Source organism: Chelonoidis abingdonii, chromosome 9 (genome assembly GCF_003597395.2).
Source record: "Chelonoidis abingdonii isolate Lonesome George chromosome 9, CheloAbing_2.0, whole genome shotgun sequence".
NCBI classification, from domain to species: Eukaryota; Metazoa; Chordata; order Testudines; family Testudinidae; genus Chelonoidis; species Chelonoidis abingdonii.
The window spans coordinates 63,496,047-63,523,546 of record NC_133777.1 but is presented as its reverse complement, the minus strand read 5'-3'; the positions used below and the strand labels follow the sequence as shown (position 1 = coordinate 63,523,546).

General features: G+C 41.6%; 1 protein-coding gene across 2 annotated transcripts in view; it reads left to right on the top strand.

Moving 5' to 3' along the window:
* Positions 1-27,500, top strand: part of LOC116823786 (tropomodulin-3-like) — a 50,619-nt gene that overhangs the window by 10,697 nt on the left and 12,422 nt on the right. For both annotated transcript variants that reach the window (XM_032778619.2, XM_032778618.2), the window contains exons 2-6: positions 6,293-6,489; positions 7,746-7,902; positions 23,224-23,346; positions 26,058-26,147; positions 26,697-26,827. In XM_032778619.2, the coding sequence (XP_032634510.1) occupies positions 6,364-6,489; positions 7,746-7,902; positions 23,224-23,346; positions 26,058-26,147; positions 26,697-26,827 (627 nt within the window). In that variant the 5' untranslated portion in view covers positions 6,293-6,363. The remainder of the gene's footprint in view (positions 1-6,292; positions 6,490-7,745; positions 7,903-23,223; positions 23,347-26,057; positions 26,148-26,696; positions 26,828-27,500) is intronic.

Genomic DNA, 27,500 nt, shown 5'->3' with positions numbered 1-27,500 from the left:
ATTATTTAGACTTCTAGCATTTGTGTACAAGCACTTTAAAAACTTGTCCCTGTTTATTTGTCTTCCCTTTTCTGATGTGCCAGATTCTTTTTTATGTGACTGTTTATCATCTGATCCGGCCCTTACATTATCCTCTCCTGTCCTCTGTTCCTGACTATAACCTGGAGATTCTCTATCATCAGACTCTCCCCTAAGAGAAGTCTGTGTCCGATCCACGTGCTCCGCTGCAGCAGTCAGCTTTCCCCCATCTCCTAGTTTAAAAACTGCTCTACAACCTTTTTAATGTTTAGTACCAGCAGTCTGGTTCCACTTTAGTTTAAGTGGAGCCCATCTCTCCTGTACAGGCTCCCCCCATTCCAAAAGTTTCCACAGTTCCTAATGAACGTAAATCCCTCCTCTCTACACCATCGTCTCATCCACTCATCGAGACTCTGAAGTTCTGCCTGCCTACCTGGCCCTGTGCGTAGAACTGGAAGCATTTCTGAGAATGCCACCATAGAGGTCCTGGATTTCAGTCTCTTCCCTAGCAGCTTAAATTTGGCTTCCAGGACATCTGTCCTACCCTTCCCTATGTCATTGGTACCTACTGTACCACGACCACCGGCTCCTCCCCAGCACTACACATAAGTCTGTCTAGATGCCTCGAGAGATCCGCAACCTTCACAACAGGCAGGGAAGTCACTCCTAGACATTACAGTAGTACATATAACTGTCACAACGATCAGTGTTACATGGTAATCTTTTTTGGAAGATGCCTTTTATTAAAAATGAAAAGTGTACTTTTAAAACTAGTCTAATACTGATCCGTAGGTATTTACACAGTGAACTCCAGAATGATTTTAAATGGTAGGTTCATCCCAGATCTTGAAAGGTGACTCTCACTTGTTTTAAGTAAGAGTGTGTCAGGGGATGCTTAACTTGCTAAGGAGAAGATTCAGGATATTACTCAAGTGTTCTGTTATAGTTTCCAATTTTATTTTAGTGAGCTTTAAAAAAAAGTATTCTATCCCACATCCTGTACATCCGCAATTGCAGCTGTGTCACTAAGTCTGCAGTGAGTGGGGCTGCTGGTTTCCCACTGTATTCTCTAACAGGTGTCTGTAGATTTTGCAAATGGATGGGAAGCTTAACATTTCTTCTATACTCTGGAAACCTGCAGGCTTCTCTGATGACCTAATAATTTGAGAGCCTTGATTTGTTTATGATACACTATCAATAGAACCATCAGGCCAGCTAGAACAGCTTCTGAGCTCAATATAGTGACTATATGGCATCATATATAAGACAAATGAGGTCCATGGACTGCAAGTGGGATCTTAATATATTACCAATATTTATCTTGTGTAACTTCCAGATTACTTTCTCAAGGCGGAAGTGCTAAAGACAGTAAGTGGAAGGGAGTTGTGGGAGACTGTGTTGTTTGAGAAGTAGCACAAAGCCTGATTGAAGAAGGCATATGGTACTGAAGCTGATGATGATGTTTTGGTGGAGGGGTTAGTTACTGAGCCACATCAGGGCATTTTTTTATAGATTCGAATCACTGTCAGCATTGCAAATTGTTTCAAATTATAAATCGCTTTGTGATATTTGAATGCAAACACTCTCACAAAGTTGAAAAACAGCTTAACTTTGCACTCAGAGTATGCAGCTTGGTGGCTGACAATGCTGTGTAATTAGCTGCAGGAAATGTTTTCTTTTAAGATACTATACTGAATGGCTTAAATTGAAAGGAAGGGGAAAAACTTCTCTGTTCTAGAGTCAGAAGTTAATTTGTATACGTATTGTGTGGGAGTTAATTACTGTGCAGATACTGTGAATCCTTAACAAACATTTCAGAAATACCATAAGGCTATGGCAACTGTAGCAGTCTGTGCTAGACTATAAGGTACAGAATTTAAGTTGATGATGTCTTTTGTTAATTTTGAGTCACCACTTCTAAGCACATACTTACGTAAATCTGTACATTCATAGAATCATAGAAATGTAGGGCTGGAAGAGACCTCAAGAAATCAAGTCCATCCCCCTGCTCTGAGGCATGACCAAGTAAACTTAGATTATCCCTGACAGGTGTTTGTCCAACCTGCTCTTAAAAACACTCCACAACCTCCATTGGAAGCTTACTGCAGAGTTTAACTACCCTTATAGTTTCCTAATATATAACCTAAATCTCTTTTGTGGTAGATTAAGCCCATTACTTCTTGACCTACCTTCAGTGTACATAGAAAACAACTGATCACAGTCCTCTTTAGAACAGCGCTTAATGCAGGGGTGGGCAGACTTTTTGGCCTGAAGGCCGCATTGGGATATGGAAATATGAATGCTCACAAAATTGGGAGTAGGGGTGCGGGCTCCGACTGGAGGTGCAGGCTCTGGGGTGAGGCCTGAAATGAGTTCAGGGTGCAGGAGAGGACTCCGGGTTGGGGTCCGGGGTGTGTGTGCAGGGCTGGCAACAGGGTTTTTGCTTCAGTCTTCGGCAGCAATTTGGTGGCTGGTCCTTTGCTCCGAGAGGGAGTGAGGGACCTGCAGCCGAATTTCCGCTGAAGACCCAGACGTGCTGCCCCTCTCTATTGGCTGCCTCAAGCAGCTGCTTGCTGGGCTGGTGCCTGGAACTGGTCCTGTGTGTGTGAGAGGGCTCTGGGGTGGGGCGTGAGTACAGAAGAGGGCTTCAGTCTGGGACCGAGGGGTTCAGAGGGCGGGGAGGGGGATTAGGTCTGGGCTAGGGGGTTGGGGTATGGAGGAGGGTGTGAGGGCTCCAATTGGAGGTGTGGGCTCTGGGGTGGGGCTGGGGATGTTGGAGTGGGGCAACCCCCTGATCCCACTCCCCAGTGAGAGCTGAGGGCTGGATTAAATGGTCTAATGGTCCGGATGTGGTTCATGGGCTGTACTTTGTCTACCCCTGCCTTAATGCATTTGAAGACTGTTATCAGGTTCTCCCCCCCTCCCCCGTTCCCCAGTCATCTTTTGTCAGGACTAAACATTCCCAGTTTTTTTAACCTTTCCTCGTAGGTCAGAATTTCTAAACCCTTTATTATTGTTGCTGCTCTCCTGTTTGTCCACATCTTTTCTAAAGTTTGGCGCTCCGAATTGGGTACAGTATTCCAGCTGGTACCTTACCAGTGCCAAGCAGAATGGTCTTTTAAGCTAGTGGGAGATCTGGAAGAAGCCACTTAATTTAACTTTACTGACACTGGTTCTGTGACATTTTTGCAGTCTCTTGAGAATTTAGCCTGTGTTTGGTCATAGTAGCTCAGCATCTGGATGTCCTAGTAATACCAAACATGCAGCCACAGAAGTAACCGTGTTACAACTGGTAATAGTTTTCTTTAGTAAAATGAAATAGTTGTAACTATTTGAAGCAGTATGTACCTGTACACTTTGTTTGTCTCTTCTAGGTTGGTAGACATCAAAAACTGTCATTCTTGTTAGAGCAACTGAAAAGAAAATCTGGCTTAACAGAACTTGCTTGTAGTACTGTTGTGGACTGTTATCTATAACAATGTTCTCAACCAGGGATCTGGGGTCCCATGGTGGGCTGCGAGGAGGTTTCAGGGGGTTAGACTCATTACATCTCAGAGCAGAAAGCCAAAGCCCTGCAGCGCAATACTGCAGCCTGGGTCCCTGAGCCCTACCATCTGGGGCTGAAGCAAAGCCTGAGCATGGGACCCCAAGCAATTGCTCTGCTTGCTACCGCTTAATGCCGGCCCTTGCTTTTATATGGAGAAAAACAGTTGTGGCACAGCAGGACCGTGGAGCTTTTATAGCATGTTGTGGGGTCCTCAGAAAGAAAATGGTTGAGAAACTCTGATCTATAAAGTATATGAAGTTTGCGCCATAGAAATCTTAGCCTACATTCCCACTGTTTGCTCAGTCTCTGAGTGCAAAACAGCATGCTGACTAACAGCGACACATTCAGTGAACAAATAATCACCATGAGACTTCCCTTACTGTGCACACATGAGATGAAGGAATTCAGTAAACAGAGCTGTAGACTAGCCAGGAGATAGGGTTGTTTTTTCTTATTTATTTTTAATTTTGTTTGGTATGTGTGTGGGGAAACAACGACATATTTGGCCTGCCAAAGATCATGTGGCCTGGAATCAACTATAATTGCAGAAATGAAAAAATGAATGCAGTGTGTTATGTAAGCACCTGCAATGGTACTTTGTGCATGCATCGGACAAATAAAACCCAACACTGACAGGTTGACTCTGGCTGCATGCACAGCCTCTCTCTAGATTATTCCTGCTGGAAGTAGTAGTGGGGTTCAAGTCAGGCCAGTGGTCTTGGCCATGTTTCCAAAGTCTACTATGGATACATCGCTGACTTTACTCTTTTGGAAAAAATCAAGTACTATGTCCTTCTCTCCTTCCACCTTCAGCTGTGGTGTTTTGCATATATATGTATGCACAGTGTGAGCCAAGAATTTAGCCAAAAGACAGCAACATCCCAGGCCATCCAATTTTTTTTTTTTGAAGAGAGGGAAATAAACGAGCCTGTCCCCTTTAATATTCCTTAATGCAGTAAAAAAAGTGGTCACTAGAGTGTGTGTGTGTCTACTTTAGAATGCTACATTGACATGGCTGCTGCACTGCTGTAATATAGACGCTTGCTACAGGCCTGGTCTACACTACAACTGCCAGTCAATCTAAGCTACACAATTCGATCTACTTACCGCGGGGTCCAAACTACGCTATGTCGGCGCTCTCCTGCCAACAGTGCTTCTGCCACTTGTTGAGGGGGAGTACAGAAATTGATGGGAGAGCACTCTCCCATCAATTGAGCGTGTCTTCAGTAGACCGGCTAAATCGATGCCGCTGCAGCACAGATTTAGCTCCGTAGTGAAGACAAGCCCACAGGGGTGTAAGAGGTTCTTCTGTCACTGTAGTAAATCCACCTCTGCAAAAGGCAGTAGCTCCCACCCCACCTAGCAGTGTCCACACCAGGGATTATGTTGGCTTTATATTGCACAGTGCCTGAAATTTTTCACAGTCCTGAGCGATGTAGTTAAGCTGACCTAACTTTGTCATGTAGACCAGTCCTGTATCTCATTCCCAAGCTTTATGTTTATATTTCATAAGAAACAATAGCTCCTTATTGTATGAGGTAGTAAGTAACTCTCGTTAGTTATAATGGAAAGTTCTATAGCTTGCTCAAAAAATCTCTTGTTTTCAGAGTATGAAATTGAGATTAAATTCTGTCTGTGGTATGCAATTTGTTCAACTGTCAGATTATGTAGTATATTCTTGAACATTTTAACTGTTGTGCTGGGCAGATGCTTTTTTATAACTACTTGCTCTATGTAAACCTTTTACATTAATTTTGAGCTAGGGCTTGTTGTATTAAGTCAGTCCATGGGATTTTTTAAATTCACAACTAACACATACTTGAGTCAAAATGAAGTGAGAGAGATTGCAATGTTAGTCACTGGGCGTAAATTGGCCTCTTTCAGGTTATAGGAAGGAAAAAGCCTGACCTGGGGAATGTTTAATTCCTGATTTTCTATATATTTGGCCTCCAGCTGGCATCTAGGAAGTAAAAATTGAATAGGCATCTCTTGATCATCTGTCTACTAATATTTAGGAAACTTAAAAAGAAAAAGTTGCTAAGCATTTTGACTGTGCATTTGTCTTTAATTTGACAGAGTCAAATGTTACTTATCAGTATATAACTCACTCAGCAGAAGTAGATGGCTAACTTCCTTTGCCATTATTGCTGACTCATGTCCTTGTTTATTACCTAATTAGTTTGTCTCCTTTTCTGTGCCTCTTCTAATCAAGCTGTAAATATGACCTTGAACAAGAAAAATATAAAAGATCATTCCTAACTATCTACGGAACGCTTTTGACATCAGTTGCTCACAAAAACTGATGGCATTAGGAGGGCTTAGACTAGAGAAATACTGGTCATAACTATTTTCGCTTTTTTCCAATCCTTTAATATTGTAGCTTTGAGTGTCCTATTGATATCAATAGAATAAGTAAAATTGGCACTATCAACATTATAAGCCAAAACTTGACTTTTCGGTGATGCAGAGTGATTTGGTCTGGGGGGTTGGAGAGTCTTTTAAATTGTTACTAGGAGCCTAGCAGTACTTAGATAGCATGGTGATGGACATTTTATAAAAACCAGAGGGCACTTACAATATGTGCTACTGTAGAACAGCAAAAATTGATGTGAACATGTGATGGAGGGGAAGACTTTCCCTGGGAAAATGTACTTGTACACTTGGAAGCTTGAAAACAGTGATTTTGAGAAAATGTCCTTAATTGTGCTCCTTTTTTGTTCTTTCTAGAGCTTCATTTAAGAACAGAAATCAGTCTCTATTGGAAGTTTGAAAACTTAGTGACTTTCTGCTACTAAGACATGACGCTTCCATTCCGAAAAGATTTGGACAAGTACAAGGATCTTGATGAGGATGAAATTCTTGGCAAGCTATCAGAAGAAGAACTGAAACAACTGGAAACTGTTCTGGATGACCTTGACCCTGAGGTGGGAATTGAGCCGCAAACAGCCCTTTTTGGTGGCACTGGTTAGCAACTATACTGACAAACTCATGCAGCTTTCTTTAATTTATGTTACACGCACAGAACACGTATTCTAATCTGCTAAAGAAACAATACAAAAAATAAGACTCGTATCTCAAAGCTGTTTGTTTCCTGTTTGCAACATGAAAACAACCCATGTAAAGTGAAATGACCATGAAGACCTTTTGGGGAATGATTTATAATTAGAGAGAGGAAAAATTACAGTCGGTGCTGTTCCTGAAGGAAATTTTTTGTTTGAAAATGTTTCTAGCTTTATTATCCTGTTTCCAACATGTATTGATCACTGTCCTTTTGTACCCCTGGTGGCCTTCTCTGTTGCATGTACTGATGTATTATGACGAGGGGAAGGGTGGACTTCTTCTGCCTTCCTTTTCTTTAGCTAGATTTGGGTTCTAGTCCCAGCTGTCAATTTAGGCTTAAATTTGATATAATCTCTGTAGACTTGTGACATTGTCAGTCATATTGTAATACATTATTCAGTTCTGAATAACTTAATCTGCAGCAGAGTATTCTTGTAGAATACCATTAGTTATATATGGTTGCTTACTTCTCATGTTGGTGACATGCATAATTTTTAACTGTGTGAAAACTGTCAAAATACATTTTTTAAAAAGACCCTCAGAAATCTCCCCCCTTTCTTATGTACTGCTCCCTCCTTTCTATCCACATTTCTTCCTCCATTTTTTCTATGACTTTCTCTTTTAATTCACATTATACCAGCAGTTGCAGAAGGCCTTAAATAGGATCAGGTCTCCTGTACAAAAGTGCTTCCCCATGTTGTTGGTTGCTGACTGAGTTGGCTAGAATAGACAGTTGTCTTGTGAATCTGGAAAGGTGTAGATAGCCTCTTGACTGAGCATCCAATGTGCAAATGGGATGAGTGGTTTTTATTCACTCCTCCCCATGCAAGTGAAGGAGGCATTCATATTGGAAAGGAAATGTGAAATAACTACTGTGTGAGTCTAGAAGCTCTGGTACTCCTCAAGCATAACTTTAAGTTTTTTTTAAAACACTAATAATGCACAATATGCAATCCATTGTATGTAGACCTGGCCTCCAAAAAAGTATTGGAGGGAGGTTCAAGATTTTCTGAAAAGTAGAATAGAATGAATTTGATTTTCAAAAAGACTGAATTGAAGCTGACAACTTGTATACCAGGACTTTTTAAGCTTGGTCATAATACTTCCTTTTGTTTTGTAGAATGCACTTTTGCCAGCAGGCTTCCGACAGAAAGACCAGACTACTAAAAAGGCCTCAGGCGCTTTTGACAGAGAGAGACTTCTTGCTTATTTGGAGAAGGAAGCACTGGAACAGGAAGACAGGGAGGATTTTGTTCCTTTTACAGGGGAAAAGAAAGGTAAGAATGTCCTTAGTCAGCCTGTTGGTACTCATTCAGGAGTGCACTTGACTGGTGTGATGCATGAGCTGTTTTGACATCCCTCTTCGGGTGGCATAGCCAGCAACTCCCCTCAGCCAGTTCATTAGAAGTGTCATTCTCCCTGTCAGTAGTTGGAAATGCTCCTGTAGCGTGCACCACCAGTGCGTCAGAGAATTGCTTATGGATGATTCCATTAATAATTTGATATTACATTAAAATATATCAAAATTCCATTGAAACAACATGATCTAGTGGACTAAGCCCAGTATCAGGAGCCAGGAAGTCCTGAATTCAGGTTCTAGGTCTCCCACTGATCTGTTGGGAACTGCTCTCTGCTTCTCCTATCTCTAAAACAGGAATGCTTACCAGCCTCAGAAGGATGTCATTATCATCAGTTATCGTTTTATAGTGGTTTCAAAGTGTACATGTATTGCAGAGTATAAAGCAAACTGTATATATTACAAATAAAGCCACCCTTATAAAACTGGAGAAGAAGCAGAGGGGTCCAACATGGTGGTGGGGAAAGAGGAGAGGCTATAAATAGGAGGGCAACTAGTGGTCTTATTAAAAGCCACCTGGCACTGAAGAGATTGGATAGTAATAAAAATGAGGGATGGCTGTGACTGCTTTAAAAGGCAAAGCTTTTCTACAGCTTGGGGCCCAGTACAGCAAAAAGCATTATTGCCTGCCAACCCCAGATGAGATGGTAGGATTCCTAGCAGAAAAATGGCCCAGAGCAAATTTAAATGTTACCCATGAAATTTATATTATGAGAAGCTTCATGTCTCATTTGGGCTTTATCAGTGATTCAGGTTTCTGGTTTGCATTTTAGGAAAGTGTGTTGGGTTGGAATTTTATTGGGAATGCTTTAAAAAAAGACACAACACAAGACATGTTTTCACCCCCCAAAAATGTTGAAGATGAAAACATGTATCTGGAGTGTGTGTAATAAGAGTGTATATGATTATATATGTGCATACACATGCTCAGAGTTGATTCTTGTATCTAACAATTCCTATTGGCATAATTATGTGTACACAGCTCAAATAGGATATAGCACTTGGAGATAGTGAAGAAAATTTCACTATCTCCAACTCTGCTTCCCAATAATTTAAGAAAATGTCCAAGTGTCCTTGTCCTGGATTATGATTTAGAATCAAAATAAGTCTTCAAGTGTTTATGACACTTCTAAAGCTTGGCTACAAATCACTATTGTCAAACAAATTAACTGTAGAAAAAACATAATGGCTAATGTGAAAGTATATTCAGAAATGCTACTAACTCATAAAGCCTCTGGAACTGAAATAATTAATCAAAATCTTAACAGCTCTGTGGTTCTGTCCTTATGGAACAGTTTCTTCCCCGACCCAGATTTAAAATTGAGCCTGTCAATCTGTCCTCATTCACCCCATTATAAATTATGATTATGTTGGAAGGAATCAATGGACTTCAATTAATTCAAGATTTTCCTTTTTTGGGGGAAAAAAGTTCCTGTCTTCTTACTTTTTGGTGTTTTCAGGCTCTGCTTTTCAACTGTACCTTGTACTCATTGGTTCAAAACACTAGATTCTAGCTTATCTAATGATGAAAGAACACCTGATTCTGGATTTTCAGACTTTTGTGTAAATCAGCCAGCTTAATTTGCATATGCAATTATTGATTGCGCATAGCAATTAGATGCAGAAGTTTGGGTGAATATTTTCATATATAATACTTGCAACTATAATAACCACAACCTCTTCTGCTTCTCCTGGCTTGTATGTGGCTCTTTAATATGCTATTTAACCTATCTTGTTCTGTGTTTCTAATCTTGGTCAGATTTTCCAGCACATAGTGTGAACAGTTTAAGGGTAAAAGGTGACTGTGAGAGAAGTCCTCTGGGTTTCCTCACCTTAAAGGCCTTGTTTCTAGTCTAGCCAAGAAAGGTTAGACATGGCTCCCTTTGGACCTCGTGGAAGCCGTCCTTAGATTGGCTGGAAGGCTCTAAGAGAGTAATAAAAGTAATGCTTGATTCTCTCTACTCCACTTACCACCCAGCCTGATAACTCTGCCACCTCAGATTTCCCAGCTCTTGCCGGCCTGGAGAAGGAGAAGATGTTTTTAATATGGTTTCACTCAGCTAGACGAATGCCTTCTAAAGTTCCTCTGGCTTTCTTGTTTTCAGCTTTGTAGACCAAAACCATGGTCATTCCTTCTGGAAAATAGAAGGATCCAGCTGTAGTATAAATCATAGTGAATAAAGATCAAATGTCACTTCCTTTATGTAGTGAAGTATTACTAATGGCAACAAGCTGTTCAGATATAGCAGTGTCATGCCAGCATAGCCATTAAAGATTCCTTCTCTCCTAAAAAGAGGGTTCTTATTTAATAACCTTTCCTATCTTTTTCCTTCAACACTAAAGGAAAAGATATGTTTAATTTAAAAAAAGGAGTAAATGGAAAGGATATATTAAAAATATTTTAAAAAGTGAAATTAGGCACTCTTCACATCAGAGCTATAAAACAGAATGTTTGCAGTGTATAGTAGTGAGGAATTTCATGCACATTTTAGACAGCATAATTCTTTGTTACTCCTTTCTCCAGCCTCTCCACCCTCTTCTGGTTTTATGATAGCCGCCCCTCCCCCCGATCCCCTTTCATTGGATTTAGTTTTTTTTTCTTGCATGGGAGAGTGATGCTGACTGTCAAAACTCAACCTTAGCTTGCTGCCACAATTAGATTAAGATTTGCAAGAAGTTGGCTGACTTTGAATACTTCAATTTTTGAGTACACAGCCTGAGACTTTAACGGGACCTGATCTTCAGACAGTTCTGAAACCTCTAAAAAATCAAGTCCCTCAGGGCACTCTAGCCCTACACTAAGTTTGACCCATTATATTGCATAAGGTTACATCCTGTGTGGTGTAGAATCATAGAAAAAAGTCAGTTAAGGTATTCGGTATTTGAGACTCCTGGGTTTAGGATAGAAAGATTTACTGTACTTTTGGATTGAATATAAACTTCCTTTCACTTTCTAAAGTTCCTCTCTTAAACAATAAAACCTGATCAGAGACCTTCAGCACATATTCATCATTCTGAGGAATTTCCATTATAACTTTCCAGGACTCGCTTTGTTGGAGAATAGTGACGGAAATCAAACTAACATCTTGTGCCTTGACATTCTGTGCTTAGTCTGAACGTTTTATTCTTGTGTGGGCAATTGTTAGGGAAAGTAGGGAATTATTTAGTTTATTTTTGTGTCTGGATTATTATGTATGCTGGGGGTTGCTGCTTTTGACTTTTTTGTAAGTATTTGTAAGACATGTCTATAGTGTCAGGTGCTTCTTGTTTCAGAAATAAAAATAAAAATTTTAAATTATCTCACTAGTTCAGGAGAAGGTAGAGAAATGACATTCAAGATAAAAATTGTGTGATAGAGGATGGCCCTACACAGAGCCTGAGCGTGCTTTTAATTTATTCATAGCTTTTTGTTTTAAGCTCCACTAATACAGTTCAGTCCAATTCATTCATTTACCTTTTACCCGGGGAAATAATTTGATTGTTTTAGTGTCATGCCATGGTTTGTATTGGTTTTATTACTATCTCCTCTATGATAGATGCCAAAAAGGCCGTGAATGGGAGGTAGTGACTGCATTTCTGAATGAATAAGTCTGAGCTAGCTACAAACAATAGATATATGAACAGCATAGTACTTCACACTTGCTCTTAGTGCTTTTCATCCCTAGGTATCTCAGAACTAGTCTACACTGGCAACGCCAAAGTGATGCCACCGTAGTGCTTTAACATGCCTTGTGTCGTCGCAGCGCAGCTCTGGGAGAGAGTTCTCCCAGTGCTCTTAAAAAAAAAAAATTAGATGCAGCCCCCAGTGCTAGGACACTGTTTACACTGGTGCTTTACAGTTCTGCAACTTGCTGCGCTCAGGGGGGTGAAAAAGGGGGGTGAGCAAGAAAGTTGCAGTACTGTTAATTGCCTGTGTAAACAAGCCCTCAGGCTTGGCCTCCTAATTTGTCAGTATAACTACATTGCTTTGGGGGTGGAAAAATCCATACCCCTGAGCCACATAGTTGTATCAGCCTAATCCCCGGTGTAGACAGCTGTCTTGTCTTCACTATGTGCACTGTAAGTGTAGACAAGCCCTCAGAATAACAAACAAACTTAAAGTTTCAGTGAACTCAGTCTGAATAGATGGAAATGAGATGTGGGGTGGTGAGGAATGAGAATCTTGTTTCGGTGTTGAGTTAACATAGCTTGGCAGTGTTTCCCACTCATCTTGTGACAAACCATTCTTGTCTAATGTGAGTTCTAGCTTATATTTTTACCAGGCATCTAAACTAGCTAGAATAAATTCTGGTCTGGGCTGCTTCTGCTTCCCTTATGTGCTGTTTTGTTGGAACAGAGACTTTACTACCAAATGCAATAGAATAGTCTGAGTCTTATGTCTAACTCTTTTAATTTTTATTTAATTAGGTGGGAAGTCTACCCAGTTCTCTCTCCTTCCAAAAATACAAACTACATCTGTCCTATTTTATATAAATCTCCTTTACCTTTGCCAATAAGCTATCTTGATCATAGGAAGCTTTACAAAAAGCCTATTTTCTATGGGATGCTTATTTTAAGGATCCCACCTTGTGCTGTAATCCTAGTGGATCTCGTAGGCTAAGCAGGACTGGGCAGGGAACATATGTCCACTCAGTGAAATAGTATTGGTGAACCAATCTTGAGTCACTTCTGGACTGATGTTCAGCATGACACTAGGGGCTTCTGTGGTGGTCCTGAGCACTTGAGATTATTCAAATAGTACATGAGGGGAGATGTTAAATACAATGGCCTGGCCATGCACAGACTCCGATAACTTGCACTTTTCCTTCCTAAATTCCCCTGCTGTTTGAATTGAATATAAATATGGTGTCGTCCTTCACTTGTGTCTGAAATAATTTAGGGTTGACGTGCACTGTTACACAACTGCATGATTAACCCTTGGGTTGTTACATGTCACTAGCGTCATGATTCCTCTACATCTTAGGACCTTTAGCTACCTCACCATCTTGTGAAACTTGATTAGCTTGAAATCGTATTGTAAAGCGTTTTGAGGTAATGGAAGAAACAGGACTATAGAAGTGTGAAGCATAACAAATCCATATGTAAAATGAGTACAGTATACTCTTTCCAGTTCTTGGCTTTGTTTCTAAAAGCATACTGTCAAACACCCACCTCTTCTAAAAAACCAACTTTGTCTTCAACCAGTTTTAAGAACTTGAAAGTCACATACTGTTCTGATTAAGTTTTGAAAGTACAATAAGCCATTGTTGCCTGAAGAAATAATTCAGGCAAAAGATTGATGTAACACATTTTTTCTTCCATGAAGTGTCACTTTAAAAAGCTGCAGTAACTTCAGAACAAGTAACTGTGTGTCTCGGGTCTGTGTCTCCCTGCAAAAAGGGTCTTTTGGCACAAGCACAAGAGTGGTAGTGAGAAGATCAGGGTTTTGTTCCTGGCTGTGAAACCAGTATGCCTTTTGGGCAAATCACTTAACCTCTCATTGCCTGCTTCCCTAACTGTGAAATGTGGCACTTGGTTACCTCATGGGGTGATGTGAAGATTAATTTATTAATGCTTGTATTCCCTCTGAAATCATCATGTGGAAGGTGCTATGGTCTTACAAAATATTAGCTAAATATTAAGTAAACTAGGCTTTGCATCTCAAAGCTTTACACTTTTCTAGTCCTTCCTTCCCATCACCTCCCTGCACACTGCATTTTTACTATGGCTTCTCATGGATTGGCTGGTCATAAAACATTGTTTCTGCTTTAACATAACAGTAAATAGGTTGGACTAAAAGCTCTTAACGGTATGTATTATTTATCTGGATTGACCCCGGTCACTTGGCTTAAGTTGATTTAAATTTACTGTGGGCCTTTTTAGCATCAAGAATTATTCTGCAGGAAAATCAATTGCAATTATCCTCAATTTTGTCTTTCAGACAAATGGCTGGTCTTTAAAGGAAATTTTAGGGAATTTTTATGTGAAATGATAGAGAGATTAAAGGGGGACGGTGGGGGACAGTGGTGTTGTGAGGTGTGGTGAAGTTACATGCCTAAAGGTGCTTTGAGTTTAAGAGGAGGTGAAAGTTTAACAAATTGACACTTGGTTAACTGCTGTTGTACAGCAAGACACCTTTACATGAAAGCTAGAATGAGAAAATGGATTTATGTAGTTGTGAATTGAAAACTACATAAGTGCATTTCAGAATTTTATTCTAATGAAGAATAAGTAGTAAATATTATTTCTGAATGGCCCAGGGCTCTCTCAGGAAGAAATTTGTCACCTGTATTTTACGAAGGTGGCATTTATTTGTGTTCAAAAGATGAGTACAAAGGAGGATTGACAAGCCAAAGCTTTTCTCCATTATGGAAATAAAAGAAAATGGTGGATACAGTCTTGAATGTTTATTTGATGAAATATTTAGTCTTGAAGAGCATGAAGATATGTTTAGTGTTATTGCTCTTATTTTTATTTGTTCTGCAAGGACTCGTTAGGGAGAGAGTAAATACTCTTCAGTTGTCCTCAGTTCCCAACAGATGCTTTGTTCCTAGGATTAGTAAACAATGAAATTGATTTGGAGCCCAGTCGTCTTGAAGTGCAGTTTATTGTCAATTACCACTAACTTCAATGAGTTGACGGTGTTCGGCACCTTTCAGAATTGGCCCTTAATGAGTGCACAAATGGTAACAATGGTATAAACTGCTTTAATATGGTGGACATTTGAGTACTGATCAATACATGCCAGAGGAGGTATAGCATGTCTGTTGAAACCTAGGCTAGTTGCCATCATGCATAGAATCATAGTACATAAAATGAGAGTAGAAGGCTTGAGAAATCGAAGTATATTCTGTAGCCTGGAAAATTTGGGTTACAGCTGTTCCTAAATGCGATAGTAGGAAGCAAACAAAATAGTTTGATAAAGATAAATAACTATTTCAGTGGTGTTCAAATACTAACCATTTGTATCATCTGCCTTTTTTATATCATGTTGTTTATTAAATACTGAAGTATCCCGTGGTTTCCAAATAAGCAAAGTCTGTCACATTTCATCATGGGACTTTAAAAAATGGAGTATTCCCAGATAGTCAAATAAATGATTTTCATAGCCCTAATGGGCTGATGTGCAGATGCCTTTTTAAAAGTGCTTGTGTTAGTGTGCGTGTATGAAGAAAAAAATATCCCCAAAGCTCTCTTGGCAGCGGTCCTCTACTTAGATCATAGTTTCCTAAGACACAGAGGTCTTATCCTTGAAGTAACTGAATAATACACTAAATCATCTTGAAGTATTTGCTCATTACCTGAAAAAAAAATTAAGCTGCTTATGGGCAATGTACATGTGAACAAACATGATTACTGGTTTTAGCTAGATGAGGTTTATTGGAAATATTCTCACAAAGGCTCTGTCTACACAAGGCCTTTACCTGGTTCACACCCAAAACTGCTTCTAGCACTTAAGTCAGATGGATTGGACTAGGCCTAACAATGTTAGAACAGCTTTAAAAATTGTTCCCTCCTGCCTCATCAAGTGCTGAAGAGTAAGGAAGAAACCTGCGCCAGCAAGTAAAGGGTACGTGCAGTAGTCCTCACTCTCTGACCTCTTAATTTTTTGTTTGTTTTTTTATCAGACCAGCCAGGCACATTTAATTTATAAAAACAGATTTTGTTTTCACAAAAATTTCTCTACTTTTCTATTCCTCCCCCACTATTATTGCAGGTTACCCTAAGGGGCTCAAGTGAGGCACAGGAGGGTTAGAGGATCTTCAGCAGGCCCTCTGCTAGAGTGAATTTCATCCTGAGACAGAACTCTCTTATTCCTTCCTCTCTGACATTCCCCTCTTCTTAAACCGGGGGTTCCTAGACTGTGGTCCACAAAGCACTTCCAGGGGATCTTCCAGGAAAGGTAGCTGGTCACCTGGTGCTGGACCTCCTCTTTCTCTGCCTCTAGCTATGAGAAGCAGAAGGGGAGATGAAATGAAGAGCCAAAGCTTGGGAGTTGAGGGCGTGGGGGCGGGAATCACAACACTTACTGCACTAAAGGCAGCTAAACATCCATTCCTTATATTACTTTCCATGGCAACGTTTGCTGTAGTTGCAACAGGGATGTTATGCATTCATGAATGCGCCATAAAACCAGCTCTATTAAGAAGCGGTCTAAACTATAAGTTTGAGAAACTGTGACTTAAATGATAAACTAACCAAAGGTTGATCACACACAGGCAGGGGCACTGAAACAGGGGAATAAGGAGGCTATGACCCCCCCACACTTGTTACCAGCTGTAAGAGCGAGTGACGGGGGAAGGGGCGGGGTCTTGGGGGAAGGGCAACCCAGAGGTGGGGCCTCAGGGGAGAGGCAGAGTGGGTAGAGGGGAAGGGGCGGGTCCATGGTTTGGGCACCTGTGGTCCCTCCCCTCCCTTTTATGGTGCGTCCACTGCTCCTGCACATGGGTACAATTTCTAGCTTTGCTCTTAAGACCTACTAACAAAAATATATCCAGCAGAAGCCAATGTCTGACACCTTCATTTAAAAACTTTATTAAAGCATACTTTCTGAACTTACTAGACAGAGGAATGTACACTCATCCCCGCAAAGCGGCATCATCTCATAAACCTCTGCTGACCTTTCTTCCATTTAGCTCAAATCCCTGCCTCCCTATCTTAAAAAGTAGATGAGAGCGTTGACTTCAAGAGTCTTGTGATAGAGTCCAATGGAAGGACTGTCAGAGGAACAGTCTATACTGGCAGTTTCAGAATATGCAGAATTAAAACTTAAATAGTTGTCAAGTATCAGAGGGGTAGCCGTGTTAGTCTGGATCTGTAAAAGCAGCAGAGAATCCTGTGGCACCTTATAGACTAACAGACTTTTTGGAGCGTGAGCTTTCGTGGGTGAATACCCACTTCGTCAGATGCAGGAGTGCGTCTGACGAAGTGGGTATTCACCCACGAAAGCTCACGCTCCAAAACGTCTGTTAGTCTATAAGGTGCCACAGGATTCTCTGCTGCTTAAATAGTTGTATAAGCTTGTTTCATATCACCTGTTATAGTTATACAAATATGGACTTTCGTGCTGGTAAAATTGGTTCAAAAATTGCATGAAGTCCTGAGATGCCCTGGGGATTGTGGGGTTTTAGTAGGAAGCCGTACAGTTCACAGGATATTATTAAGTGTGTTCATCCAATTTGTATGAATCTATCATTCTTGTAGCTAAAACTAGAAATATGAAATATAACTCTGAGAGCCTATTGTAATTATGCAAAGTGTGGGCTGTTAATGGTGGTTTGGAATCTTGATGGCTCCCATCAACTAGGAAAATTGACTGTGGATGCAGGCAGACTTTCCTGTGAGTCAGGCTGGGAGGAATGAAGGCTTGGAGTCTTACAGTGATGTGTGATCATGTCACCTGAACTGGAATCCATCTAAAACCTGGTATTTTTTCATGAGAAGGAAGGATGGGAACCCCGAGAGACAAAGTATTCCCGCCTTATGCAAAAGATGTATAAATGGGTGCTGGAACAGAATAAGGGGGCGGCCATCATGAGAAATCCTCTAGCTACCAACTGAGCTAGAACAAGGACTGTACCAGGGAAAGGATTGTGCCCAAACTAGGAAGGTGTCCAGTCTGTGAAAGAAACTTTTTGAAACATCTGAGGGTGAGACTTTATCTGAATTCAGATTTCTTACTGTATTAGGCATAGACTTGCAGGTTTTATTTTGTTTTGCTTGGTAGGTCACTTTGTTCTGTGTGTTACTACTTGGAACACTTAAATCCTACTTTCTGTATTTAATAAAATTACTTTTTACTCATTATTTAACCCAGAGTATGTATTAATACCTGGGGATGCGGGCGGGGGGACAGGGCGGGGGGGACAGCTGTGCATATCACTCTATCGGTGTTATAGAGGGTGAACAATTTATGAGTTTACCCTGTATAAGCTTTATACAGGATAAAATGGATTTATTGGGGGTTTGGACCCCATTGGGAGTTGGGCACCTATTGTTAAGGGCAGGAACACCTCTTAAGCTGCTTTCAGTTTAAGCCTACACCTGTTAGGGGGATGTGATTCAGACCTGGGTCTGGATTTGCAGCAGGCTAGTGGGTCTGGCTCAAACCAGGCAGGGCACTGAGGTCCCAAGCTGGGAAGGCAGGGAAAGCAGGGACAGAAGTAGTCTTGGCACATCAGTTGGTGGCCCCAAGAGGGTTTCTGTGGCCAACCAGTCACATTCCCCTTCTGTGTTCTGAAGTTCTGAGGCTTATTTGCCAATCTGTAAATGTTATCAAGTGCCTCATCTTAATTAAAATGATTTATACAAAATAACTGAAACAATAGATATAAAATACTCTCTAAAATCCTGCATATCCTGCTGTGGATGATTCAGAGGTTACTTAAAATGTGACCAAGTAAAAAGTGACACGTTTTCCCATATATTAACATTTATTAGTAGATAGGGTATTAACAATCATTTTGGGTCTCAGCATGTGATGCTGACAAAAATCAAATCAACGCTTTTACAACATCAGATATCACTTAATCCCCAATCATTCAAAGGTTCTGTTCAGCATGAATCACAACTGTAACGTCACTTTTTCTTGATTGCTCTTTGGTCATCAAGGATCATATGGCATCTGTGAAGGAGCCCCGAGGAGTGCATTACCAACTACTATATCATGACTATATTCAGTACAGTAATGTAAGAAAATAGGTTTGCTTTCTACTTTCAGATGTGCACAGAACATCCCCTGAGTTAATGTGCCCTGTTGTACAACTCTTCAAAATGAGAATACTTCGAAATGAAAATGCTTCATGATGCTGGCACTGGTTTGTTTGTGTCTTGTTATACCAACTCCATATATGTGGAGGAAAACCAAAAATCAATAGACTGCTCTTTAATGTGTTGCTGTGGTGGTGCATCAGTGCATTATAGAGAGGACAACAAACAACCATAATTGTTTGTGGGGATTTTATTGCTGCCTATGTTCACTGTAGCATGTGTATTCTGTCTTCATGCATTAGTCTGAATTTTAAAACCAAAGTTGTTTAAACATCCCAAAATTCAAAGCAAAAACACGCCAATAAAGTCCCATGTCACTGAGATATTTAAAAATTCTAAACTTAGTCTCAATCCAAACAGCAAGTTACAAATATTTATATTCAAAATGAGGAAAATATCTCAGATGATTGGCTTGTGACCTAGCTAGCCTGCGCCTGTGCATGAAGGTCTGTCGCAGTGGAGCTTGGACTAGCTAGCATGACTGAGGAATCTGAAAAAAAGAATGTTTTAGATGAGAATATTGAATAGGCACGTATTGCTGATGTGGAATTGAGATTTTATGGTGGGTTTATCTAAAACAGTATTGAAATGGTCATAATTACGTTCTAAGTTTGGAAGTTAATGTGAATAGTATTGTACCAGTTGCAAAGGACCTAATGTCCTTTGCAGTAAGAGTGACTAGAAAATTAGCAGCTGTCAGTTTTTATTTAATAGAGGACTAGTGTTTTGGACACCACAGAGCTACATAATCACTCTGTTTGCAGAAAGGGGATTTAGAGTGTGCAGAATCATAAAATACCTTGTTTTTGCACTTTTCATCCTGAAGAATCCCTAAAGCAATGTAGATAAACCTTCTAGGATGGTCTGGGGCTCCAGCCGAGGATTGGGGTTAGGAGCTGCTCTACATGCGCATGCTGCAACTCTGCATGGCTCCTGGAAGCAGTGGCATGTCCCCTGTCTGGTGCCTACATTAAGCGCTGCTCTCACATCTCCCATTGACCGGGAACTGCTGCCAATGGGAGCTGTGGGGGCAGTGCCTGCAGAGCCACCTGGCCACGCCTCTGCATAGGAGCTGGAGAGGAAATGTGCTGCTGCTTCCGGGAGCTGCTCAAGGTAAGCACCGCCTGGAGCCCGACCCCCTCCCATGCCCCAACCCCCTGCCCCAGCCCTGATCCCCCTCCTGCCCTCCAAACCCCTTGATCCCAGGCTGGAGTAGCTTCCTGCACCCCCCAGCCAGAGCCCTCACCCTGCCCATCCCAACCCCCTACCCCAGCCTGGAGCCCCCTCCTGCACCCTGAACTCCTAATTTCTGGCCCCAGCCTAGAGCCCGCATCCCCAGTCAGAGCCCTCACTCGCTTCTGCACCCCAACTCAATTTTGTGAGCATTTATGGCCCGCCATACAATTTCAATACCCAGATGTGGCCATTGGGCCAAAAGTTTGCCCACCCCTGCACTACTAACTCCTCCTCCAAACTGCTTTTTTTCCCCCTCCCCTTCCTTTTCTGCCTGTGACTGGAGGTGTTAATGGGCCACTTCACCTTAAATGGTCCTTTGAAATATGTGTTAACTACTTCTATTAAACAATCTGTTCCACCTTGTAGTTAGCACGTTGATTTAAGGGCTAGTCTAAGAGCTTTAATGTGGTTGTGTTGGTTGCAGCAGAGAGAACCTTCTCCTAGTGCTCTTAAAAAAAAAAAAAAAAAAAAAAAACCACCTGGCACCGGGGCATAGTGATCAGTGCTCGTGCACTGTCCTACCTGGTGCTTTACAGCGCTGAAACTTGCTGTGCTCAGGGGAGTGAGAAATTGCAGTGCTGTAAATTGCTAGGTAGACAAGCCTGGAAGGTTAAGTTTTTTTTCACAGTTTTTTTTTTTTTTTTTTTTTTTTTTAGTAAAAGTCAGGGACAAGCAATAAACAAAAATTCACAGAGCCGTGACCTGTCCCTGACTTTTACTAAAAATTTTGGGGAGGAGGTCTGCAGGGGGGGAGGAGGAGGAAGGAATGACAGCCCGAGCCCCATGGAAGGGGACTGACAGCCCCAACCCCATTGTGGGGGTGCAGAATGGGTATGAACAGGTCCTGCTAAAGTGGCAGGGAGGGGGCACACAGCCACTGTGCTGGCTGAAGCTGTGGGGCGAGGGTGCACAGCCCAGCTCTGGCTGAAGCTGTGGGGCAGGGGACAGGCAGGGGGGCACATGGTTCTGGCCTCTGGCCAAAGCCATGGGGACAGGGTGCATGGTCCCAGCATTGTTGCACCTGCTGACAGCTGAATCCAAAGTCACGAAGGTCCGGTAAAGTCACAGAATCCATGACTAAATCATATCCTTAAGCATAAATAAGCAGTCCCACACAATGAAACCTTCCTTTGGGCTGAAAGGGCGGGGGAATGGATGCCCTCATGTTTTTTCCATAATTGTTTCAGTAGTAAGGAAATATGCTCTTAAGTTTTAAAAGTAAATATATACATTTTACCTATATCTATTCTAGTACTAGTTTTTAATAGTGATTTCAGGTTTGTTAGAAGGGGAAAAATGTCACTGAAGGCACGTAACAAATCACTATTCTGTTTTACAGTACGTTTGTTTCCTTTTTCACTTAACTCCAGGAAATTAAATGAATGTCTATATTAAATAGTGGTGAGTCATGTTAGGCATATTAATGAGAGCTTTAGCCTCTGCAGCCTCAAATGTCATGTTCCCAAGTCTCTCATTGCGTTTGAGTGTGTATTTTTTTCTTGAACAGTGATTCATTCAGTGAAAAGCAATTCAGGCTTAACTTAAAGAATGAGTAGGTTTATTTATTTTTGTTTGTTTTTTGGTAAAGGGTAGGAACAAACATCCAACATTTTAAAGAACATTTTGTTTTAACTCTGTGAAAGTATTAAGTATTGGCCTCTAGAGATGTACAGTGACCATTTGTCTTTCCTGGCATATTTGTAGGTGGGAGCCAACTTTCTGACAGCCAAAAAAGGCTTTTAGTTATTATCTTAGCTAATACAAATGAGAGCTTCAAGTTGTAGGTAACTTTGTTCAGCACAATCCCATCTTATTTTTCTTCCCTCTTGCTTTGTGAAAGACCCATATATACAGGAAACAGTGGGAATTGACCATACTTTGCTGTTGACTGTACAGAGTAAACAGACTGAAAAAATGAGACGCTTTTCTCTACACCTAAATGACTAATTGCAAAAGAGACTAATTTGAACAGGAGTAGAGAAGTTCAAGTATAAATTCCTTTTTTATTTAAAGTTAACTGCCTCTTTAAGCTTGAACTCTTAGCATACATTGTGCTTTGCAACAATGGAGTATTCATCACTTACACAGTAAAGAAACTTCATGGCTATTGGTAAGGAATATCAACGTTTGCTTACAATATCCGTTTGTGCCTAGCGGCCTAGTTTTCCAGGGACTTGAGCCTCCACAGCTCTCATTAACTTCATTTGAAGTTATGGGTACTCAGTGCCTCTGAAAAAGCAAGCCCTAAATCTTTGAAGTCTGAAGTTTCCCCAAGATAAATGCTAGAATGAGTTGCTGCATTCTTAGATTTCTTAGATTGACTTGTCAATTACTGATGTATGCAAAGCACTATGTGAACTACCCAGAGGACTATTTTTACTGCATGTTCTCTGAAAGTAACTTCTGCCATCTTCTGTCTGCAATAACTGAGAAACTTAATGCGCTATCAGTAATTGCTTATTCTAACTGCAGTTTATTTTCATTGATCCTGCTACAAGGCCTACCTCAGTTTAGAAAAGAGCATCCTTGGGTATGCAAATATTTAACAAATTTAGTTTGCCTTTTCAGTTTCTTCAGATGCTATTCACGTACGTTGCCCTTGATTTGGACTGCTCAGGTAGGGGCTTTTTTCATTTTAAAACCCTTGTGTCCAAAATCAGAAGCAGAATGTGTATCACTAAAAATAAAATTAATACATTTTAATCTGAAACTTCAGACAAGGTTTGCTATCTCTCCTACCTGATGAGTCCAAGTTAAAACTCTTCCAAGTAGTGGTCTTTCCTGGTGCAGTAAGTGATAATCAGTCACTGTAAATCCTGAAGCACTACTAGAGAAGTGCATGTAGAGAAAACAATATATAAATGGAAAACAAAATATTTAGCAAATATTTATCTTGCTTTAAAAGATGAATATTGAGGGTTGGGATATCACATTACTTACAAACATGAAGATCTGGCATTGTATTCCCATCATCGCACCCTCTTTCTCACTACCAACTCTCCAAAAACAAATTAGGCAGAAATTAATTCCAGCATACTTGTTAAAATTAGCCCCTTTGGCGTTAGCGTTCTTGGTTTTGGTGGGCTGATTTCAGTCTTCTAGCTAGTGACAGTTCATGCTTGTTTTTATAAAGCAGTAGTTCAGGCTGGAGAACTAAACTTGTGTGTGTATATATGTACTATAGTGAGATGAGTAAAACTGACTAACCATATAATACAAAGGAATTTCAGACTCTTTATTTCTCCCCTACACACAGGGAAAATATTTATCCCCAAGCAGAAGCCTGTACAGTCTTTCATGGAAGAAAAAGTGTTTCTTGATCCAGAACTGGAGGAAGCTTTGACAAGTGCCACAGATACAGAACTGTGTGACCTTGCAGGTTAGTTTTTAAAGCATGGCTGTGTTTGTGCATATTCATGAATGCCTGATCCTCTATAGTAAATATTAGTGTATCTTTGTCACATGAAACCAGGCAAAGACTGAAGGTCTTACTGCTTCATGAAGTCTAGTTGTCTTAGCCCTGGTCTATGCTACGAGTTTAGGTCGAATTTAGCAGCATTAGATCGATTTAACCCTGCACCCGTCCACATGATGAAGCCATTTTTGCTCTTAAAATCGATTTCTGTACTTCTCCCCGACGAGGGGATTAGCACTGAAATCAACCCTACTGGGTTGAATTTGCGGTAGTGTGGATGCAATTCAGCGGTATTGGTCTCCGGGAGCTATCCCAGAGTGCTCCATTGTGACTGCTCTAGACAGCGCACTCAACTCAGATGCACTGGCCAGGTAAACAGGAAAAGCCCCGCGAACTTTTGAATTACATTTCCTGTTTGGCCAGTGTAGCAAGCTGATCAGCACAGGTGACCATAGAGTCCCAGGATCACAAAAGAGCCCCAGCATGGACCAAACAGGAGGTACTGCATCTGATCGCTGTATGGGGAGACGAATCTGTGCTATCTGAATTCCATTCCAAAGGACAAAATGCTGGAATATTTGAAAAAATCTCCAAGGGCATGAAAGACAGAGGCTATGATGGACGCACAGCAGTGCCGTGTGAAACCTACCAAAGAACCAGAGAGGCAAATGGCCACTCCAGGTCAAAGCCCCAGACATGCTGCTTCTATGATGAGCTGCATGCCATTCTAGGAGGTGCCCCTTCAACTACCCCACTCCTGTGCTTCCCTCCTCCCCCACCTCTCCCAGGTTACCTTGGCAGTTATCCTCCATTTGTGTGATGAATTAATAAATACCGCATGAATTTGAAACAACGACTTTATTGCCTCTGCAAGTGGAGATCAAAAGGGGAGAGGGGAGGGCGGTTGGCTTACAGGGAAGTAGAGTGAACCAAGGGGGCGGGTTTTCATCAAGGAGAAACAAACAGAACTTTCACACTGTAGCCTGGCCAGTCATGAAACTGGTTTTCAAAGCTTCTCTGATCCACAGCGCACCCTGCTGTGCTTTTCTAACTGCCCTGGTGTCTGGCTGCACGTAATCAGCGGCCAGGCGATTTGCCTCAACCTCCCACCCTGCCATAGACGTCTCCCCCTTACTCTCTCAGATATTGTGGAGCACACAGCAAGTGGTAATAACGATGGAAATATTGGTTTCGCTGAGGTCTAACAGAGTCAGTATATTGTGCCAGTGAGCTTTTAAACGTCCAAAGGCACATTCTACCACCATTCTGCACTTGCTTAGCCTATAGTTGAACTCCTTTCTACTGGCTTCCTTTCTACTGCCTACCCCTTTCTCCCATGGCTTCATGAGCCATGGGAGAAAGGGGTAGGCAGAGGTAGGTGTGACTGCTTGGTGCTGCCAACTGGGAGAGCAGCCTGAGGCAGAAGCCTCCAGCTATCATGTTATTCCAGGCAGGACTAAATCTCCATTAGACGAAACTTAAAGAAGAGAATGACCTGGAGTCATTCCCATTTTTGTCCAGGCGCCTCCGACCGACCTCACCGAGGCTGGCCAGTAGCACCCATGTCTGCCCAGGCGCCCCAACCAATTTAACCGAGGTCAGCCAGGAGTTCCCATGGGACGACGACGACAGCTAGCAGTCGTATTGTACCATCTGCCGTCCACAAGGCAAGGCAAGGCAAGGCAAGGGGATGCTGCTGTGTAGCACTGCAGTACAGCGTCTGCCAACAGCACCCAGGAGACATATGGTGACAGTGAGCTCAGTGGGCTCTGTGCTTGCCGTGGTATGTCGTTTGCATGGGTAACCCAGGAAAAAAAGACGAGAAATGATTTTTTGCTGTTGCTTTCATGGAGGGAGGGAGGCCCGACGACATGTACCCAGAACCACCTGCAACAATGTTTTTGCCCCATCGCGCATTGGGAGCTCAACCCAGAATTCCAGTGGGTAGTGGAGACTGCAGGAACTGTGGGATAGCTACCACAGTGCAATGCTCCGAAAGTCGACTCTAGCCTCGGTACTGTGGACACACACCGCCAACTTAATGCGCTTAGTGGGGACACACACAGTCGACTGTATCAAATGGATTTCTAAAAAATCGACTTCTATTAAATTGCCCTAATTTCATGTGTAGACATACCCTTAGAAACTGAACCATGTCATGTTACACATTGTTGAAGGTTTGTAGAAAAAGCATTGCACAAATTATCTCCCCCCTCCCAAATATTTCACCATTTTACTGTTTTTGGATCTGAAGAAGTAAGAAATGGGTTAAGCAAGATCTCCCCAAAACTGGCAGCTTTTTTTGGAGTAAATGTGTGCTACGTCCCTTCCTCAAATGTGGGAACGTGGTGGAATATGCCTTGTAAAACTAGCTTTAGACAAAGCAGCAAACAATGTAATTATGTGCATCTCTTATATGTGAGTTGAACTGCACACTTGACTGTGGTGTATGGTGTCTATTAGTAGGATTTTGATGGCTGTTTTGAAAAGAGGCAGGCCAAATAGAAGTCAGAAACCTCTTAATGGCTTTAAATTATTAGAATTAGTAATAAAATAGCAAACACTTTTCACTGAACAGCTGACATTTTCCAACCAGATGTAATTATTAATCTCTCAAATATTCTTCAGCTTCTGAATTTAAACATCAGGGAACACTAAAAATTCTTTTCTTACAGCTATCCTGGGAATGCACAACTTGATAACAAACACTCAGTTCTGTGACATAGTAGGAAGTAGTAATGGTGTCAGCAATGAAAGCTTCACAGGTGAGTATTTATAGTCAAGATCTAAATTAAAAACCTGTGTACAATACCAAGTATCCAGTCGTTTTGCTACTGCGGCATAAGCTATGTAATATGTTACACATATATTCTTGATACAGAAAAAGCATTTCATTTCCAAGTCAAAAGTAAGCTTGTACATAAAATATTAACTTATTAGATGAGCTGTGGAAAGGGTACAAATAAAAAGAGATAAAATATACTCACTTTTTGTAAAAGTGTAATGAATGAACATGTATTTTATTTGTGATTGAGTCTGGGTTTTAATATTTTCTTTTGTAATCCAGTTCCTATCTGTATTTCAAAAAACTGTTGTGGATGTGACACAAGGACTTATTTAAAAAAAAAAAAAGTTACTGTGTGAAAGTATGGCCAAAAGAGGACAGCATGGTGTGATGTTGCTTGGTTTTTGGCAGGATGGGCAGAGGATAAGAGTTTTTGGCAGATGACTAGCTGACTAAATGTAATAACTAGTATGTGTACCATTTATTACACTTAAGGTGTCCAATTCATGTTCCTTGTCTTACATTTCAGACGTAGTAAAAGGTGAAAGGACGATACCATTTTTAGATGAACCACCAAATCCCACACTTGTAGAGGAGAGTTTGCAAAGGATTAAAGATAATGACTCTCGTCTTGTTGAAGTTAATCTGAACAATATAAAGGTAATTGTTGGGAGACTACAATAACTGCATTGTTTTTCTCACCTAAAAATAACTTTTCAATTTGGCTTTTATAGGTACCTAGATTCCAATGCCATTGTGATCATCTTGACTGACCTGTAAAACAAGACATAGGGCTTCCCCAAAATAATTTCTTTTGATCTAGAGCAGTGGTCCACCAACGGGTCAATCGCAATCGACTGGTTGATCCTGGAGCCTCTGCTAGTCGATTGTGATCTCTGGCTACTAAGTCCGGCAATGCAGTGGGGCTCAGGCAGGCTGCCTGCCTGCCCTGGCCCCACGCCACTCCTGGAAGCAGCTGGCTGCTGGCACTTCTCTGCTGCCCCTGGGAGGGACAGCAGGAGGAGGCAGCTCTGCACGCTGCTCCTGCCCCCAGCACCGTCCCTGTAGCTCCCATTGGTTGGGAAACGGCCAATGGGAGCTGCAAGGGCGGCGTGGGCAGTGCACCGAGACCTGCTGCCACCCACCCCCCAAGGGCCCACAAAGACATGCCAGCAGCCAGCTGCTTCCGGGAGTGGGGTGGGGCCAGGGCAGGCAGGTAGCCTGCCTGAGCCCTGCTGCGCTGCTGTCTGAGAGCCGCCTGTGGTAAGTGCCTCCCAGCTGGAGCCTGCACCTTGCACTCCAGCCCGGAGCCCCCTCCTGCACCCAAACTCCC